Source organism: Saimiri boliviensis, chromosome 8 (genome assembly GCF_048565385.1).
Source record: "Saimiri boliviensis isolate mSaiBol1 chromosome 8, mSaiBol1.pri, whole genome shotgun sequence".
NCBI classification, from domain to species: domain Eukaryota; kingdom Metazoa; phylum Chordata; class Mammalia; order Primates; family Cebidae; genus Saimiri; species Saimiri boliviensis.
The window spans coordinates 16,816,343-16,831,696 of record NC_133456.1 but is presented as its reverse complement, the minus strand read 5'-3'; the positions used below and the strand labels follow the sequence as shown (position 1 = coordinate 16,831,696).

At 42.9% G+C, this 15,354-nt stretch overlaps 2 protein-coding genes and 1 pseudogene across 3 annotated transcripts in view; 1 reads left to right on the top strand and 2 right to left on the bottom strand.

Annotated features, from left to right (window-relative positions):
- Window positions 1–2,246: 2,246 nt before the first annotated feature.
- On the bottom strand, window positions 2,247–5,720 carry KIAA1143 (KIAA1143 ortholog). 2 transcript variants are annotated; one of them, XM_074404000.1, is made up of 3 exons: window positions 5,631–5,709; window positions 3,605–3,749; window positions 2,247–2,967 (listed from the first exon to the last, which is right to left on the bottom strand). In XM_074404000.1, exons 1-3 carry the CDS (start codon window positions 5,646–5,648, stop codon window positions 2,756–2,758), a joined length of 375 nt encoding a protein of 124 aa, XP_074260101.1. In that variant the 5' UTR covers window positions 5,649–5,709; the 3' UTR covers window positions 2,247–2,755. The 2 variants fall into 2 exon arrangements, with proteins under 2 accessions (XP_074260101.1, XP_039333123.1); XM_039477189.2 differs by having other exon boundaries at window positions 2,253–2,967; window positions 5,541–5,720.
- Window positions 5,721–5,739: 19 nt separating this feature from the next.
- Window positions 5,740–15,354, top strand: part of KIF15 (kinesin family member 15) — a 73,977-nt gene continuing 64,362 nt past the window's right edge. Inside the window, exon 1 of the mRNA XM_003926232.4 lies at window positions 5,740–5,928. Coding sequence (XP_003926281.2) covers window positions 5,742–5,928 — 187 coding nt within the window. The 5' untranslated portion in view covers window positions 5,740–5,741. The remainder of the gene's footprint in view (window positions 5,929–15,354) is intronic.
- Window positions 11,963–12,647, bottom strand: LOC101046611 (actin-related protein 2/3 complex subunit 3 pseudogene; annotated as a pseudogene).

Here is a 15,354-nt window from a genome sequence, read left to right as displayed (position 1 = left end):
AAATATTGTATGTCCCAAAATTAATATAGCTCCCAACAACCAATCCCTTATTATACCTTTAATTGCAACCACCAGACACAAGGGTTGGGAGTAACAGCAGGGGTAGGAATGGGAGTTAGTGGGACTGCAACTTCCCTATCCTATTACCAATACTTGTACAAGGATTTTATGGAAAGCTTGGATAACACTGCCCAAAGTATCATCACCTTATAAAATCAGATGGACTGACTCCTTGGCGGTGGTTGCTTTGCAAAATTGAAGGGGACTGCATCTCCTAACTGCTGAAAAAGGTGGCTTATGTCTTTTTCCTATAAGAATGCTGTTTTGGCTGGGCGCGGTGGCTCAAGCCTGTCATCCCAGCACTTTGGGAGGCCGAGGCGGGTGGATCACGAGGTCGAGAGATCGAGACCATCCTGGTCAACATGGTGAAACCCCGTTTCTACTAAAAATACAAAAAATTAGCTGGGCATGGTGGCACGTGCCTGTAATCCCAGCTACTCAGGAGGCTGAGGCAGGAGAATTGCCGGAACCCAGGAGGCAGAGGTTGCGGTGAGCCAAGGTCGCGCCATTGCACTCCAGCCTGAGTAACAAGAGCAAAACTCCGTCTCAAAAAAAAAAAAAAGAATGCTGTTTTGATGTCAACCAATTAGGATTAATAAGGAATGCCACCTGAAAACTAGTTGACTAGTCCCCCAAAATATGATAACAGCAGTCTGGATCACGGGACACCTGAAGGGCACTAAGTTGGGTTTCATGGCTCCTTCCCTTGGCCAGCCCATTATTAATGATTATACTTGCCTTCGTTTTTGGACCGTGTTTGTTAAATCTTTTAACCAAATCCATTTCCTTTTGCCTAGAGACCACTGCGTTAGACGATCAAGTGGCAAGATTTCTAGCCAGTTTCAGGTGAAGACACCACCAGCCATCAAGAAGCTACCCTGTCTCCACTAGATAGAGCAGGGTGACAGTTATGTGATCTCCAATAGGTAGAGACTGTTTCCCAAGTTAGCATGAAGCAGTTACAGAAGAAAGACCCTCAGTCTCTTGGCCTCCCATAAAGATTTAAGAGGATCGTATCTCTCAGAGCGAAAATGAGGCAGGAGAATAAGGTCTGGAGGCAGGGACTAAGGCCAATTTGTGTTGACTTCCTAGAAGTCAATCAAAAGGAAAGCCCTACCTCTCCAAACCTAAGTAACAAAAGGATCAGAGGCTACTCCTTTGCAATCCCCTCACCTTTTTTGTGTTGCAGATAAAAAATGAAATTACCTCTGACTGGTCCCCTCCTGCAACCAATCAGACTGGTTGTGGGCCAAGTCTTCATTTACACAGGAGTATAACTTTGTAACTTCACTTCAGCCTCTGAGTGGTCACTTTCTGCAACCACTCAGACAGGTCATGGGCCACGACTTCAGTTACACAGGGTGTACACCAACTAACCAATGGCAAACCTCTAGAGGGTATTTAAACCCCAGAAAATTCTGTAACCAGTGCTCTTGAGCCACTTGCTTGGGCCTGCACTCTGTGGAGCATACTTTCATTTCAGTATATCTATGCTTTTTCTCATTGCTTTGTTTGTGCATTTTGTCCAATTCTTTGTCCAAAATGCCCTCCACCAGTAACAGTTTGACCAGTTATTTATTGTATTACTTAGGACGGCATTTGGCTGCATGTAAGAGAAACCTGACAGAGGCCTAATTAAGCACAGTGTTTATTCTCAAGAATCAAGAAGTCAGAGGTCAGCAATTCAAGCTGGTGTTAGCAGCTCCTTGAGGTATGTCAGCAAGGAACTAAGCTCTGAGTCTTTTCACTAACATGACCCGAAGCATGTAGCTGCCTTCCTTATGCCTAAAAATGGCTCTGGTACTCAGGTTTTATCTTCCTACTCAAAGTAGGATGAAGAGATAAGAGCAAAGGCTTATGCTTGCCATGTCTGGCCTTTTGTATCAAAAAACCCAGCAGGTTTATCAAGCATAATTCCACTTGTATCTCTTAACTTGACAGAGCTGTCTCATGGCCACCCTTAGGAGGGCAATGGTGTGATCTCGGCTCACCGCAACCTCCGCCTCCTGGGTTCAGGCAATTCTCCTGCCTCAGCCTCCTGAGTAGCTGGGATTACAGGCACGCACCACCATGCCCAGCTAATTTTTTGTATTTTTGGTAGAGACAGGGTTTCACCATGTTGACCAGGATGGTCTCAATCTCTTGACCTCGTGATCCACCTGCCTTGGCCTCCCAAAGTGCTGGGATTACAGGCGTGAGCCACCGTGCCCGGCAGGGGGGGGTATTTTTAACTAGGCACATTACCATCTCCCCAACCCAAAGTGGACCTATTGTTAATGAAAAAGATACAATGAGATGTTTATGAAATTCTTTGTAGCTATTAATGTCAGGTTTTTGAAATTTACTGACCTGGAAGAATACTCATAATGTAATGTCAAGTGAGAAGCAAGACAAAGAACATTTGCAATACAACTGTATTTCTAACATTCTGTTTACACACAAAGAAGTATTTTGCTTAAAAATATAATTTACACATATACACACCCATACAGGGGAAATAAAATAATACTAGCTAATTTCTATAGAGTTGGCATTTTAAGTATTGATGAATAGATGTAGTTTATTAATTTTTTTCCTGTATTTCCTAAATTTTCCATATGGAACTTGTAGTATCTTTATAACAGGAAAAAAAAATGTTATTTTAAAAAAACACCCCATATACTTTCAAAGCAGACCAAATTCAAACTATTTACACTTACTCATTTTCATCTTCGTTGTCAAAAGAAAGGAGGCTACTGTTTTTTATTTGTTTTTGTGAGTTCTTTTTGACTGAGTCCTGATTTATTTCATCTTCATGTGGCTTCTTCTTTTTTGAGCTTGCTGTTAAACCTGAACATTTTTCATTTGAGGGACGCTTGACTGGTTTTCGATACAGGATTCTCCCATCAGCTGAAGCTGGTTCTTCATCTGAGCAAAAACAGATTTTTATGAACTCTATTCTCTCCTCATTACTTTGTCTTTGAAAAGTCTCGTATTTAAGGGTGTCCCTGAATCTGATTCAGTCTGATCCCCTCCATTGTTTCTAGCTAGATTGCCCTCGAGACATGCAGTTACTGAATAAAAACTCACATGCTAAAGTATTCTACAAATATTGTCAGCTCCCAGTTACAATTAGGTTGTATTTTTAAGTGTTTTGAAAGTGATTGGAACTACAGCATCTTCCCCTAAAGCAATGTAGTAAATGTTCAGAAATAATGAAAAATATACTACATAGCATACCAAACAGTAATGAAACACACCTTTTCGAGTGGTTTATAAGTCTAACCATCTATTTAAAAAAAAAAAAAAAAGGATGCCTTTACTTAAACTCACACATAATCCTATAACAACCCAATGGGTACAATTACTTCCATTTTACTGATGAGGAAATTAAGGCTGAGCAGTGTAATAACTTGCTCAAGGTTATACATCTGGTAAGTGTCAAAGCTAAAGCTTGAACCTGGAACTATCACCTTGAAACATACCACACTGCTAAATAAAATAAACAATTTCGTACCCTGGGTTCCTTAAATTGTTAGAAAAACCAGATTACTTTCAGACCTACCTGCTCTGGCAGCCTTTATTTCTGCTTTAATTTTCATGACTTCTTCAAGTGATAGGTCTCCCTTTTTCAAAACCACCACTTGAGGCTGTTCATCTTCTTTGTCACTGTGATCCCCATCTTCTTCTGGGAGCTGAGGCTGGATTCTCTAGGGAAAAACACAAATACAACGTGTAGATCACTGATCTTTAGACAAACAGAACCACTGCCTCTAAGAGAAACTGTAGTTATTCATGAGAAGGGTATCTTTATTGAGTAAATCAATTTGGCAGTGAATTTTAAGGTAACTCCAAAGAGACTAAGCTTGCCAAAGGGAACAGGTTTCACTACCACTCACCCTGAAATGCCTGTCCAGTGATTCATTTCCATCTCAGCAGGACCCAGCTTGTAGTTACTAGTGTGACGGGCTCCCTGCTTTGGGTACTGTTGTCATTCCTGGCCTACTCAGGCCTGCACTCTGTCCTGTCAGTTGTTTGCTCCTCATCAACACTTTTCACCTGTCTCTTCTCCGACTTAGACAAGAAATAAACACCACCAAAGTATAGAAAGCAGCAAGTAAAACTGTTTCTCTCACCTCTGCTCATCTTTTCACCCTACTAATAACAGCTTCGGTTTGGTAGATATCCTATTAGCTATTTTCCAAGTCTATAGAACTATGTAGCTACAGAAAACTTTTTGTATACCAACAACACTGTACATGTTACTGTGACTTGGTTTTTTCTTATTTCTCAAATATGAGGTACAGAGAATAGCACAACAGAAACCATGCACTCCCTGTATGTGTAACAAATGGTAATATTTTGCCAGTTGATTCAGATTTTTGAAATCTCACACACCATAAGAGCCCCACTCCCACAACTTAATTAAAAAAAATCTTTGCACAGTACTTTAAGACACATGTAAAATTATTTGATTTAAAAAAAAAAATCAACGCCTTGCACTTAATTACATATATGGTAATCTCATGATTTATTTGACCAGTATTTTGTAAATAAAAATTTTGCTTGTTTCCAGATTTTTTTCTACTATGAAAAAACTTAATACATGCAAGAACTTCTGTTAACAGTTACTAGAGCTGAAACTTGGGTTGAAAGGTATGCACACCAAAATGTGTTTTCACCTGTTATTCAAACACAATCGCTCATTACTCCACCTCTCGCAGAGTCTTCCTTGTCTCCTAAACAAGGAAACAAAGCCCTGCAAGAATTAGTCTCAGCCCATAACCACAGCTTTATCCTGTGCCACTCTCATGGCATCTAGGCTCTAGCAAGGTTTGAGTACTTGGAGATTCATAAATATATTAGCTCCTTTGCTTTTCCTGTCTTTGAACAAATTCCTACTGCCTACTAAGCCCCACTGCCCCCGGCCAACTCATACTCAAGCTGCCTTCCAGACTTACGAGCCTCTGGAAGTAAGACAGAAGAGCTTCTTCTGTCTTACGCTGTGCATAGCTCAAAGGTAGCAAATATTTCTGGAAGTCCCTGCTGTTTCCAGCCTGGATAACAGGGAGACCTCGTCTCAAAAATAAATAAATAAATAATCAAAGCTATTTTGTGAGGCTAATGCATCTGTGTCCTTATCTGGCATACGGGACGACGCTGTAACTGCAACTCACCCTGCGAACTCAGCTTTTGAGGTAAACAAGTGAGGAAGAGAAAGGAAAGTGATCTTTCTTTACCATCATCTATCAAGGACCAGGCGGTTTACACGTCAGGTCATTTTCAGGAACACAATAGCGCTCTGAAAACTACAGAGCTTCCTGAGCGTAGGGGGCTGTAGTCGCCTGAAAAGAACCAGCCTGGAGTCGGATTCCACCGGAATTGGGGCCAAGCGCGGGTGAAAAGAGGGACCCGACAGCACCCAGCCTCCAAGCAGAGGCAGAAATTGGAAGTGGCGGGCGGGCCTCGCTTCCAAAGTATCACGACTGGCGAGAGCTCACCTTGGTCTCTACGGTGGGCCCCTCCCTGTAGCCGACCCGTTCCTTGAAGCGAGCCAAAAACGCTGGCTCGGCTGGCCGCACGTAAGATACCTGGTTCCGCTTGCTCATGGCAGCGCGGGGTTAACACAAGTTCCGGGACGGATTGGCGACGACACAGCGGCGAGGGCACTTAGCTGTGACGTCATCTGGGCCACGCCCCCGATGCGTAGGCCGGGCAACATGGCGGTCTCCTCGCGGGCGTCAACGTCTGATCCAAGCGCCAAATTCAAAATCGCGGCCATCTTGAGCGGGCGGAATTCTGTCGCGCGGCGCAGTCAGGAGGTGGGGGCATCAGCTGCATTGTTCTCGGGAACGAAGGGTGAGGGCGCTATGGCGCCCGGCTGCAAAAGTAAGTTTGGAGCCCCGGCTTCGTTACCCTATCTTTGCCCCCAAAAGCAGCTATGAAAGGATAGCAGCCTGTGACCACCCGCCAGGTTCGTGCTGGGCACGAGCTGCAGGGACTGGCCTGGGGCGGGAGCGGCGGGTGCGTTTGGGAATCCCTCTCTGTCGCTCAAAGACAATAGGCTGGCCGTAAAGCTCACCCCCTCCTTCTGTGTCCTGTGCGCATGCTAAGAGTCTGGCGTATTTATGGGCGCTCAGGATGAGCAGTGGACCTGCGGTTCTTCCCTTTCTTTCCCTCAGTTCTGCTGTTTCTTCGCAGCCCTCTTCCCGCATCCCGACCAGGGCTGCCTCTCCAGATATCCTTGTCTCACAATCGGCTTTTGCTCCCACCAGCTTCTGTGTGTTTCCACATTTCTGACCTTCCTGTAAGGAAGGATACGTTATGTTCCAAACACTTCTTTCTCTTCTTTCCTTAAATAAATAGAATGTTAAAACACAGATGTCAGCAATGTCTTTATATTCTCACAGTCTATTTCACTTAAAGGAGACGCGTCCGATTTCTTTTCTCTTTTTCACGGAGGAGGGCACTATTTTTGCTTACGATAAACGTTTCAGTTTTCACTAGTCATTTGCTGTTCTTGTGTACGTGCGCCACGTCTTACATTGCCACATCTCTTAAGGAGTCTTGTTTTTTAAAGCTGATGATTATGAGCTGATTTAATGGGATCTTTGTGAGTGGTCTGAATGGTAATGAGGAGAGGCCTAGATTAGATGATTAAGAATTTGTGAACTGTCATTTGAGCTTTCCAACAGCGTTAATGTTTCTAGCTTTCTGTCAATTGTAATTGCTTTTGATGAGTTTGTTGTTCTATTAACCTTTTAGGTCGATCACGTCATTATCTGAACACCTCTTTATGCTATCTTTTTTCGTCAAAAATATTTTTCTTCATCATTTTCAGTATTCAAGGACGATGAGCTCACAAAATAGTACCTTATCGGAGAGAAATGTTCATCCTGCTTTCTGAACAATCATACTGTTTTTTCCCACTTGTAGATCAGGTCACTAAATTTGGACTCAAGCAAAAATATTTGATGCTTGTGACTTAAGTAGAGCATCTGCTTATTTAATGAGATATATGTATGTGACTAAGGACTCTTGTCTGAAAACCAGATTTGAGAACTTAAGTTGTGGGAGCACTTTCATTTATGATGGCGGTGATGCCATGGGGAACTTTTCCACTCTCTTAAGTTTGTTGGCAAAATTGAGGTTGATGACTTCCCAGGTGAAGTGCTTCTTGCATTCCCAGCAGCCCAGAGGCCTGGAGCATGAAGTGGGAACACATGGGAGAAGAGAGCCCATGTAGTGGTCTTTGCAACTTTTATTTTGTGCCCGTGAAGGCTATCTCTAGAGACATCATTGGCACCAGGTGTTGCTGACTGTGAAATCATATAATGAAAAAGTGAAATATTACCCTTATGAAACTGACCGTATTTACGATTCCCCTTTTTTGTTGTTTATTTGTTTTTTGAGACAGAGTCTTGCTCTGTTGCCCAGACTGGAGTGCACTGACGCAATCTTGGCTCACTGCAATCTCTGCCTCCTGGGTTCAAGCAATTCTCGCGCCTCAGCCTCCCAAGTTGCTGGGATTAAAAGTGTGCACCACCACACCTGGCTAATTTTTTGTATTTTTAACAGAGATAGGGTTTCACCATGTTGACCAGGCTGATCTTGAACTCCTGAGCTCAAGCAATCCACCTGCCTTGTCCTCCCAAAGTGCTAGGATTATAGGCGTGAGTCACTGCACCTGGCTTAAGATTTCCTTTCTGAACCTAGTCATGTTTCGGTAAATGACTGGGGAGTATTTATCTAGACTGCAAAGTAAAGCATCCAATGGTCTTTTTAAAGCAGGAAGACTCTTTAAAAGACTTACTGTTTTGTTGAGGTATAACTTCATGCAGTCAAAGGCACAAATCTTAATATTGTTCAACAAATTTTAAACATATGAATACACTCCTGTAACCACCATCCAGATCAAGAAATAGAACTGTTCCTGTACTCCAGAAAGTTCCCTGTGACCCTTCTTAGTCAATAACTACCCCATCCCCAGCCTTTACTCTGATTATTATCATCACTGATTAGTTTTGCTTCTATTCTCGAACTTAATATAAATGGTACAATATGTATTCTTTTTATTCTGGTTTCTTTAACTGAACATTATGTCTGTGAGCATAGCCCATCATTGTATGTAGCAGCAGTTCTTTTTCATTGCCCTGTAGTGTTCCATTATGTGAGTATACCATGTGTCAGGCCTCCATGTGCAAGCCCAGACCCAGAAAGTCTGAAGTCCTGCCTGTCTTGGCTGATTGTAGCCCCCAACCCCAGCATTTGCCATTATTCCTAATTGCCCAGCGGAGCTTCCCACCTTCTCACATTAAGCTGCTTACCCCACCCTGCCGTCCTAACTGTTCTTGCTCTGTGAATATCCCTCCACCCCACCCTTCTATCTTAACTACTCTTAGGTCTTACCACCCCCCCAATTGTAACTGAACTTACGTTAATGTATACTCCTTACCTCTACCCCCACCACCGTAACTGATCTTACTCTTAACACCACTACACATCACAAACCTATAAAAGCAACTGTTATCCTACCACCCTTCACTGACACCCTTTTCGGCCTCAGCCCACCTGCACCCAGGTGAATAAACAGCCATGTTGCTCACACAAAGCCTGCTTGTGGGGTCTCTTCAAGAAAAGCTCGAGTTTTAACACCATGATTTGTTTATTCTCCTGTTGATTGACATTTGAAAGAATTTTATAGGGAATGCCTATAGACTTCTTTTTTTCTTTTCTTTTCTTTTCTTTTTTGAGACAGAGTCCTGCTCTGTCACCCAGGCTGGAGTGCAGTGGTACAGTCTTGGCTCACTTCAACCTCCATCTTTGTTCAAGTGATTCTCCTTAAGAATTTTAGATTCCTTTTAGTTTTACCAGAAAGTTGCATGTAAGTGCAGATCAGTATCCATCTGATCAGTTTCCATCTGATATATTTCCCTCCTATTACTGTTAAACCTTTGATATTGCTCCTTAGGAAAGCATAGCTTTGGTTATGCCCACCTTTATCCTGGGATGTCAGTGGTTTTGACAGGGATCTCTTTCTTTCCCTGACTTCATACAGCTGTTAAAGTCCAGTAATTGTTAGCTGATTGCCTTATTGTTTTCTAACGATGCCCTGGGGCATAAATTATCTTACAAGCTACCGTAATTCTTGCTTCTTTGAAGGAGTAGTTTCTGAGGTTGTCTTTGGTATCTGTTGTGACTCCAGTGTAGCTGCTGCTAGTTGTCTTATTTCCCATTGTCTTCTGGCTAGCCAACAGGCCTGCAATTTAGCTTGTGTCTTGAATGTCTTCCTAATTGCTTTCATTAAAACCGACACTTCCTGAGAGTCCCCTTAGGTTTGAACATCATTTTATTGCCCAGGCTGGAGTGCAGTGGTTCGATCTTGGTTCACTGCAACCTCCCCCTCCCAAGTTCAAGCAATTCTTCTGTCTCAGTCTCCCAAGTAGCTGGGACTACAGGCATGCACCACCATGCCTGGCTCATTTTTTGTATCTTTAATAGAGATGGGGTTTCATCATATTGGCCAGGCTGGTCTCAAACTCCTGACCTCATGATCTGCCTGCCTCAGCCTTCCAAAGTGCTGGGATTATCGGTGTGAGCCACCGCGCCTGGCCTTTTTTTTTTTTTTTCTTTGAGATGGAGTCTTGCTCTGTCACCTAGGCTGGAATGCAGTGCCGTGGACTCAGCTCACTGCAACTTCCACCTCCTGAGTTCAAGTGACTCTCCTGCCTCAGCCTCCCAAGTAGCTGAGATTATAGACATGCACCACCATGCCCAGCTAATTTTTGTTTTGCATTTTTAGTAGAGGTGGGGTTTCACCGTGTTGGTCAGGCTGGTCTCAAACTCCTGACCTCAAGTGATCCACCTACCTCAGCCTCCCAAATTGCTGGAATTACAGGCATGAACTGCCTGTAATCTGTTTATGGGTTGATTCTTCCTGTAGGCAAAAATCAGATCTCTGAGCCTGCGTACTAGAGTTGGGGATGGGATTAATAGGATAATGGCAGTCTTGTCTCTGAATGATACCCTTTCTAGTTGCTAAGCATTTTGTGGGGAGGGTGTGGAGTGTAGCAGCCTCTGGTCTTCTAGACTTTCATCTCCTGTGTGGAACCACTGCCTAATGAGTTAGAGCAAGGGCGATCAGGGCCCCAGTGTTCTCAGGTAGGTGGGAGAAGGGAGAGCCCCCACCTCTCAGCCACACTTATCTGGGACTTTACCTCAGCATCAGGTAGCTAGCCAGAGACACTGACACACTGACATCCTGCTACTCTATAGAAGAAACGCCTGGAACTGGGAGCTGGAGGGATCCCTGTGTTCCTGGATGCTGCAATCTACAGTGGAGTATTTACCTTGCTGAGATGGGAGGAAGAGAGCAATCTTGGTTCAAATAACACAGGATCACCTTTCTTGATGAATTTTCATAGATTTTCTTGAAATAAATTTAGTTAAGTCCATTCAGTTAACTCAGGTTTTGCTTGGTATTCGTGAACATTTCAGCTCTTCATGAGTCCTGTTTGTTTTTTATTTATTCTAATGTCACAATCTCCAAAGTTATCAGAAACCTGCATTTGAGAGCACCGTCTTTTGAAGAGGATGAAAATAAGACAATTGTCTGAATAACAAAATGTCCAGGGTACAGTCAGAAACACAATTGACAAATCAGTTTGGTTATCTCTGTGGTGTACAGTAATTTAACATAACAACCTTAATTGTGATTGATAGCATATACTCATGAGGGGCCCTAAAATAATTCTGATGGCCTGAGACTCCTTGGAAAAAAATCAGAAAAGGCACCACAGATTCCATTTTGACAGCCAGGCATTAAAATATTATAAATCCCATATAATTTTGGAACATATATTAATATTATTCCCTAAAATATAACCTGAAGAAGATTAAACATCATTTTGGCAATCCTGTATACCTAAGCATGTCAGGTAATCCTGTTTACCTCTCTTCTGGATGCTCCAAGGGCCCTCTGCAGCATCCAAAAGCCAGGGGTCAGGAAAGAAAATTTTTTTTTTTTTTTTTTTGAGACGGAGTTTCGCTCTTGTTACCCAGGCTGGAGTGCAATGGCGCGATCTCGGCTCACCGCAACCTCCGCCTCCTGGGTTCAGGCAGTTCTCCTGCCTCAGCCTCCTGAGTAGCTGGGATTACAGGCACGCGCCACCACGCCCAGCTAATTTTTTGTATTTTTAGTAGAGACGGGTTTCGCCATGTTGACCAGGATGGTCTCGATCTCTTGACCTCGTGATCCACCCGCCTCGGCCTCCCAAAGTGCTGGGATTACAGGCTTGAGCCACCGCGCCCGGCCAGGAAAGAAAATTTTGAAACTGAAGTTTAACTTTGGGAAGCCCATTGAATATGTTAGAGGTCTGAAACTTGATGTTATGAATGAGAATTCCAGATTACCATAAGTTATTTTTCCAAAATGATGACTCAGAAATTTTAAAAAGCAAAAACCTTTTATAACCCTTTACAGATTTTTCCTAAAGAGCAGATTAGTGCCTTAAGAGAACCTTGTTGTGCTTTTATTTCAATGCTTAATTTATGGAAAAGCCATATAATACCCCTCTGAATTTAGTCAGTATGTTAACATTAGGAATTTTTTTTCTGAGATTAATTTTTACAGACCTTCCACAACTTGTTTAAACATTTAGCTTTATCTTACCAAATTCAAAACAATCCTTTAACCCTAGGCAAAAATGTACATTTTGATGATATCTGCATTTTATCAATAATTTTTTTTTGCTGTTAGAAATTTCTTTATTATTACTTATTCTTATTAAATGCCAGCCTAATACAGCAGAAAATTTCAAATCACCCTTGATAACACACTTTCTTTTTTCTCCTACCTGAATTCTTGATCAAGAGTTTTTTAAGTAAAGACATGCTCTTCTCTCTTCTGTATAAAACTTTATGAAATAAAGGCAAAAAGATTGTGTGTATCTTGCTGGAAAATGCTGCCCAGGGCTCTGGAGATGGTGGCTGCCTGAGCTCCCTTCACTGTCCAGGTCCTGAAAGACTCTTCTTCATGAACTGTCTCTTCATAAAGCAAGTCCACCACTTGCTGGGTTTATCATTCTGAGGGTTGAAAACTTTCTCACAAAGGCTCAGTCCAGTCTCTTGCCTTAGCTGTTGTAAATAGGCTTTCATCACTTCATCTTCCTGTTTGTTTGAAGGTTTGGCATAAATCGCATTAAGTGGAAAAACAGATTCTCCAGGAATGGGAAAATTAGTGATTCCCAGTGTATACATTTCTTTCTCACCTTGACTTTTGGAATTGCACTTTTGGAGTTTCTTCAGACACTCAGAAATGTAGAGAGTTATATATATCAAGGTCCTATCAGCTTCATTCTTAATTTCATAGTTCTTGAAGAAGACATTGGCCTTGAAGTAATAGATGGTGTCATCCACAATATCTGTATCTTTTGTCTCTCTGGGGGCAGGTCCTTTGAATTGACTTCTGGGTAACAGTGCCATGTTTCCAGTGAGTTTGGTGTCAGGATCCATGAGAGAAGAGTGGTAAGCCAGCATCTTGGTGGCACCCGGGTTTCAACCCAGAGGAGCAGGATCAAGTTCCAGTGGTGTGCTTCTGGTCTGGCAGCCGGGGTGGAGTAGCTTATCAATAATTTTTAAGGCTGTTTTTATTTCTCAAAGATTAAAGTCACGTGAACTAAAAGGAACCACAGCTTTTTTTTTGTTGTTTAAGAAATATTTGATCTAAGTGCTTATTTTCCTTTAAGCCAATTAATTGGAACACTTTTTTTAATGGACATCACACATACACAACACATATATAACTACCCATGCAGAAGAAGATCCAGTAGCTATAAGATTTTCTGTTCATCACTTTCCTAACTGGCCTCTGAGTGGGGCCGTTTAAGAGCAGGGCTAAGAGAGCATATAGTTTCTAGGGCCTAGTAAACTGGTATTGTTGGAAGACAAAATCAGATTTTGAAAGGGATCCAATTCCTGGGACTCCATTAGGAAAACAAATTACAAAATGGAATCCATGGAGTTTTTCTGTTTTCCCAAGGAGTCTTAAGGCCATCAGAAATTATCTTAGGGCCCCTCATGTGTGCATTAAGAGTGGCAAGACAGGGCCGGGCGTGGTGGCTCACGCCTGTAATCCCCGCACTTTGGGAGGCCGAGGTGGGTGGATCACGAGGTCAAGAGATCAAGACCATCCTGGTCAACATGGTGAAACCCCGTCTCTACTAAAAATACAAAAAATTAGCTGGGCATGGTGGCACGTGCCTGTAATCCCAGCTACTCAGGAGGCTGAGGCAGGAGAATTGTCTGAACCCAGGAGGCGGAGGTTGCGGTGAGCTGAGATCACGCCATTGCACTCCAGCCTGGGTAACAAGAGCGAAACTCCGTCTCAAAAAAAAAAAAAAAAAAAAAAAAGAGTAGCAAGACAAAATGGAGACAAAGAATTCAGTTGACTGAGGGGAAAAAAAATAAAAAAAACCCTTCCCCAGCAAAATAAGATCCAAGAAGAGAAAAATATATACTATAACTTGGGTATCCACCTTGAACTAAGCTGAGCCCTTTTTAAGAAAATCCTTTTAATCCCTTATTACCCAACATTAGCCATGCTAAGTGGCCAGCATTTCTGCCCAAACTTTACCAAAGGTAACCTCCCAGGTAGTCAGAGAAAGGAATATTCAAGGTGATTCATGGAGGTGAAGAGAATCAACAAATGGCAAAGGTCACACAGATATCAAATCAGAAAGGATTTATTCTTCAAGCCAGGATTGAACCTAGGCCGCATTATAAAATGGCAGAGGCTAAAACAAAGCACCGGACACGTAGTTACAGGCCACGCTTTCCAGGACATAAAACAAGATGGAGGCCTACAGCAAAGTTTGCCATTGACCAGTTTGCCAGGCTGGTTTGAACAGTGGATCTATGGAGTCCTAGGCGAGGATCCCATCCTAAGGTACCCCTCTTTATGACAGAACCATACAGAAAGACATGGCAGATTACACCAGATTGACTATAGCTTAAGCCCAACCTCACAGATTCTTTTTTCATAATTGAAACCTTCATCTTCTAAAAGGAAAAAAAAAAAAAAAAAAGAAGATGTAAAAGCTAACCCCTAGTGAAAAAAGGAAAAAATGGACAGTTAATACCCCGTTGAAAAAGGAAAAAAAGAAAAAAAGAATGTTAACCCCTGGTGGAAAAAAGAAAAAAAAGCTTAACTGCTGGGCTGGGAAGATGCCTGAAGGAAGAACCTCTTATTCTTATGCAAATGGTTTCTCCAACAGGAGAGAAATCTTTAATCACTATTTCTTCCTGGGGATCAGACCTAGCTGGGCCCCTCCGCTAGGGGAGGAGAAGACTCTTTGAGCATGTAGTGGGAAATGCTAGCTATCAGCCAAGCAGGGCCCTTGGGCTATGCGTCCTGGCCCCACCCTGGAGGAGAGAGGTGCAAGGAGCTGCTGCTTGCTGTCTATCCTACAAGCGTGCCTGCAGCCGTTGGGTTGAGAGTAGAACACCCTCAGTATTGTAAAAGAAAAGATAGGTGCCATTACAGTCTCAAAAAAAAGAGAAGGAAAATGCTACAGAAAAGGCTGGGTTGGAAAAAGGCCGACATTCCCCACCCCTGAAAGTGATGGGGGGTACAGGGGTATGCAGTTTTCTCTACTCTCAGAAGAAGTCCGAGGACAGGAAGGCTCAGAAACGAGGGAAAAATATTTTTGGTTCACATTTTGCTCACCTTACTCATGTCCCCATACGGGCCACCAAAATGATGCCGGATTTTTAGCTCCTTAGCTCTGCTAAAATCCAGGTTCTTGTTGCATGAGCAGGAGAAATTAGGCACATGGACACATTGAAAGGTAAGAAGAGCAGAATTTATTAAAAGAAAACTCTCAATGAAAAAAGGGGGTCCTGCCAAAAGGCTCCCACCTCACAGATTGAATACCAGGCCACAACACACCAGCTGAAGAGTCCAGGCTTTTCCCCCTGCCTAAGTCAGAAATTCCAGGTGGTTCCACCCCATTCTCCCAGTGCACAGGTAGGCCCTTAGTCTAAGCCACTCCACATTGATTTATTTCTCTTACTATGCATGTGTTGAAGGACGGATTTTTTTTCGCTGTGGTCATGTTTTGGCAAGCCCCCTGTGCACAATGACCTGGGCGGCATTTGGTTGTCTCCTGTCTGTATCACCAGGAGACTAAGTATCATGGTATAATGGGTTGGGATAGAATGAGAATAGGATCAAAGCCTGGGCTGTGGAGCGTCACATTGTTGATGTCAGGGATCTGAGGAGGCTGAATGTAGGCAACCTAGGAGCATGGTAGAGAA

Excerpts from the sequence above, each read along its gene's own strand:
- KIAA1143 (XM_039477189.2), bottom strand. The coding sequence starts at position 5,648 with ATGAGCAAGCGGAACCAGGTATCTTACGTGCGGCCAGCCGAGCCAGCG. Across the intron at positions 3,750-5,540 it reads GGCCCACCGTAGAGACCAAG|AGAATCCAGCCTCAGCTCCC; the intron begins GTGAGCTCTCGC and ends GTTTTTCCCTAG. Across the intron at positions 2,968-3,604 it reads AATAAAGGCTGCCAGAGCAG|ATGAAGAACCAGCTTCAGCT; the intron begins GTAGGTCTGAAA and ends GTTTTTGCTCAG.